General features: G+C 38.8%; 1 protein-coding gene across 1 annotated transcript in view; it reads left to right on the top strand. All coding sequences in view use genetic code 11, as the record gives it.

Moving 5' to 3' along the window:
- Nucleotides 1-2,950: 2,950 nt before the first annotated feature.
- The window catches only part of EGR_03401 (Chromatin assembly factor 1 subunit A-A), a gene marked incomplete at both ends in the record, with an annotated part of 6,320 nt that continues 6,019 nt past the window's right edge, over nucleotides 2,951-3,251 (top strand). The window contains one exon of the mRNA XM_024492650.1: nucleotides 2,951-3,037. Within this exon, the coding sequence (XP_024353051.1) occupies nucleotides 2,951-3,037 (87 nt within the window). The remainder of the gene's footprint in view (nucleotides 3,038-3,251) is intronic.

Below are 3,251 nucleotides of genomic sequence, written 5' to 3'. Positions count from 1 at the left end.
TAGCAGTTGGGATAGCTGTCCTTTAAGATAGGGTTCGCTTTCCACTGTCACCAGTATAGTGTCATGGTACTTCTCTGAAATCGAAAGGGGACATTTTTTTGGTGGAAGCTGTATCTTCGACGTGCAGTAGGACTTGGGGCTGCTGGTATGCCCCAGAGGCCAGTGCACCCGGTGAAAGTACAGTAGCAGAGTCCCTAAGTGGTCCCATTACCAAAATGGAGAGCCAAAAGAAGTATTAGTCAAGCTTTGGGACTGTTGTTTTCATATGGTAGATGTACTTTTAATAAATAATGGGAAAATAGGCATCTCTGGAGCATCCTTATGGTTGATTGTGGCTCATTGACCAGAAAACACGGCCAACTCATTCAATAGGGGTTTTCAGAAAACAGCAGCATATTCAAAATACATTATGGAGCCACTTGTGAAGCTGTCCTCCAAAATGCCAACCGAATGTCCTTTCGGTGGTAAACAACACAAAGACAGGCATTTGCCTTGTGGTATTCACTATGTCACACTTCAGATGCACTGTCTTTCTTATCTTTGTCCCCATGGTCACAAACAATTTTTGACTTGATGAAGGTAAAATATACAATAAAGGGGCTTCTGAAATGGGAACATTCAGGTACAACTGTTTTATTGCATTGCAGTGGTTGCGTAGCTGATTAAGCTCAATCAAATTCGGATTTCGGTCACACGAAGTTCTCTATGTCCGAGTTTAAGACACGTATCCCGCGGGATTATTATGCTAAGGATTCTCAGCTATCTCAAACTGAGTTTAGTTAGCTAAAACTTGATCACTACAAGAGAAGGATCACATACCGTGTGTTTAGCAATACGTTTGCATAACATACGGAGGATAATGTGTGCTTAACTATGTAATTTTAATGCCACTCTTCAGCATGGCCTTTAGGCTAAGCTAATCGCCCTTCAATCCTACGGTACGTTAATAATGCGGCCTTCCGTACAAATTTGGGTCGTTATTACTTCAAAGTAGATTATGGGGACTCCAAATACACCCAAATGTAATATACATAAGCACGCAAAGGTTTAATAACTAACCCACAAGTAACTGAAGCAGGCGGTGAACATGAGTGAGAGTAAACAAATCGCTTAGTCGTTTCATTGATGGAAATCATTTGTAGGTAAAAGAGTAAATTTGTGACCCAGCAATGTGGCGTAGTAGTTTAATATTTGTTTAAATGTGTGCTGAGCTGTGTGGACGTAGTAGTCTGAGAGGGCTGCACGTCTACTTTGTGTTATGTGCTTAAAGCTCCACTGCTAGCTTCTGGGCTCTCATATACACTTAGTTTAGTTTATTACGACTTCAGGAAAGACTCGGGTTCTACACCTTTCCCTCAGTATAGCAAGCGAGGAAATAATAAGTGCACGAATCCCAGAATTGTGCATCGTTTTTGGTTTAGTAAACCCACCGGAACTTTCCGTGTTATGTGCAAGAATAACATAATTTTCCAAAAACTATGCAACATCAATTATGAATTTTTAGCCTGATAAGAACGTGATAACTGTTTAGCAAGTAAACGCTTCTTAACCATTGATAATGATTTACAATTTATTTAAGTGGATTGATATTGCACACAGGTTGGAGTAGACGGTGCATTCAATTCCAACCAATGGCTGAAGAAATGACTTACCCAATCAGAAAAAGCGATGAAGGTGGATGTAATTGCCAACTCTAGAGGAAAAAAGACCTCAAAGCCGCAGGGATCCCACTTTTGAAATATTGTGCTGCTCCCATACCATAAGGAAATAAAGGCTAAGAACCCTAGGTATTTGAGCACGTCTGATACCGCAGTAATGGTTTTATAATACTTGACCAATAAAAGAAGGGTAAAGTCGGACAATATAGCCAACGTATGCTTTAATCCCGTTCGGCGCCCATAGAAATGGTACGCATTAGGGGTTTATGTGATACACTATGGGGTTTCACGCCAAACACATTTAAAAGGGAATCTGTCCTTAAAATGCCAACCGGATGTCTCATTTCGGGTCTCATTAAGAGAATTGTTTATTTCACAATTTTTTTATTTTGTCTAACGCGGCCGTCTTTCGCTATGACATCCAGACTAATTTTATTTTCCGGTTTGCATTAAAATTCTAATACCCAACCGTCTTTTGGTTTCGGTAAGGAATTCTACTTACTTTGAACTCGGTCCGCTTACCCATCACGTTTAATTTTTTAGCGGGAAGATGGGCATGATACATCCTCCGAAACACCATGTCAAGCAGAGGTACGCGGCCTTTTTCCGATTTATTCTTATTAAAATTCTTTTATCGAATCAAAGTGAGTTAGCGCTTTAATCCCGTACCAACATGGAATTTTCCTCAATGTACTTTACTTGCATATTTTTGGTGGAATGTCATGCTTGATTATCCTCTACGCAAACAGAAGTAAGTAGCATGATGCTCATCTGGTTAATGGTTCTACAAATATCTTAACTGCTAAGTATGAAATATTTCATTGTTGATACCGTTCAAGGACTTATCAGCATCAGAATATAGGCGCCAGTGAGGGTTAATTTTTGCTTTCTCAAATGCTGGTCTTATCAATCGTTGATCAATCAAAATGAATTCCTTAGAGTTTCTAAGTTTCTGAAGATAATTTTATGTTTTTTAATAGTGGGTTTAAGAACCCTCGTTGTTTGGTGAATTATGAATGGCAAATTAAGATCACAGATTTACCTTTTGGGAATGATCACACGGTAATTAGGTCTGATCAATTTTGTGGTTGTGTGAAAATTTTCCTCCAACTTTGATAGTTTCTAGAATAAATAGCTGATAAATTGTAACTTGTAGCTTGCATTGCTCTACAAGACTGGTCCTTTTCAAAGCCAATCGTTCCGTTAGCAGTGGTGACATGTAATAGTGAATGACAAGTCCCATATTTCATGCATATTTAAAGTTCAAGAATGCCACCTTTTTACATTTTTAGATGTCAGTTACTGTCAAACTCTCCTCCATTCATAATTTTGCATTTCAGACCTCAAAAAAGTACCGAAATTCACCAAGGACACGGCAGGTGAGTTTTCTTTTTATGTAGTTATTTGAATCAGGGTGGGGTACTATCGTGATAGCAGCTTACATTGATCATTATGCCTTGTGCATTAAGTACTCATTATCCCTGTCCAATTTATCCAATCATGCCTAATACACTAGGCCTCGAATAACTAAGGGANCTTCCATAATCTGAGTATTTTTATTTTAATTCAAAATGGTGTCTAAAATAATCCTGG

Source organism: Echinococcus granulosus (assembly GCF_000524195.1).
Source record: "Echinococcus granulosus chromosome Unknown EG_S00017, whole genome shotgun sequence".
Lineage (NCBI taxonomy): Eukaryota > Metazoa > Platyhelminthes > Cestoda > Cyclophyllidea > Taeniidae > Echinococcus > Echinococcus granulosus.
This window is presented reverse-complemented; position numbering and strand designations above follow the sequence as displayed.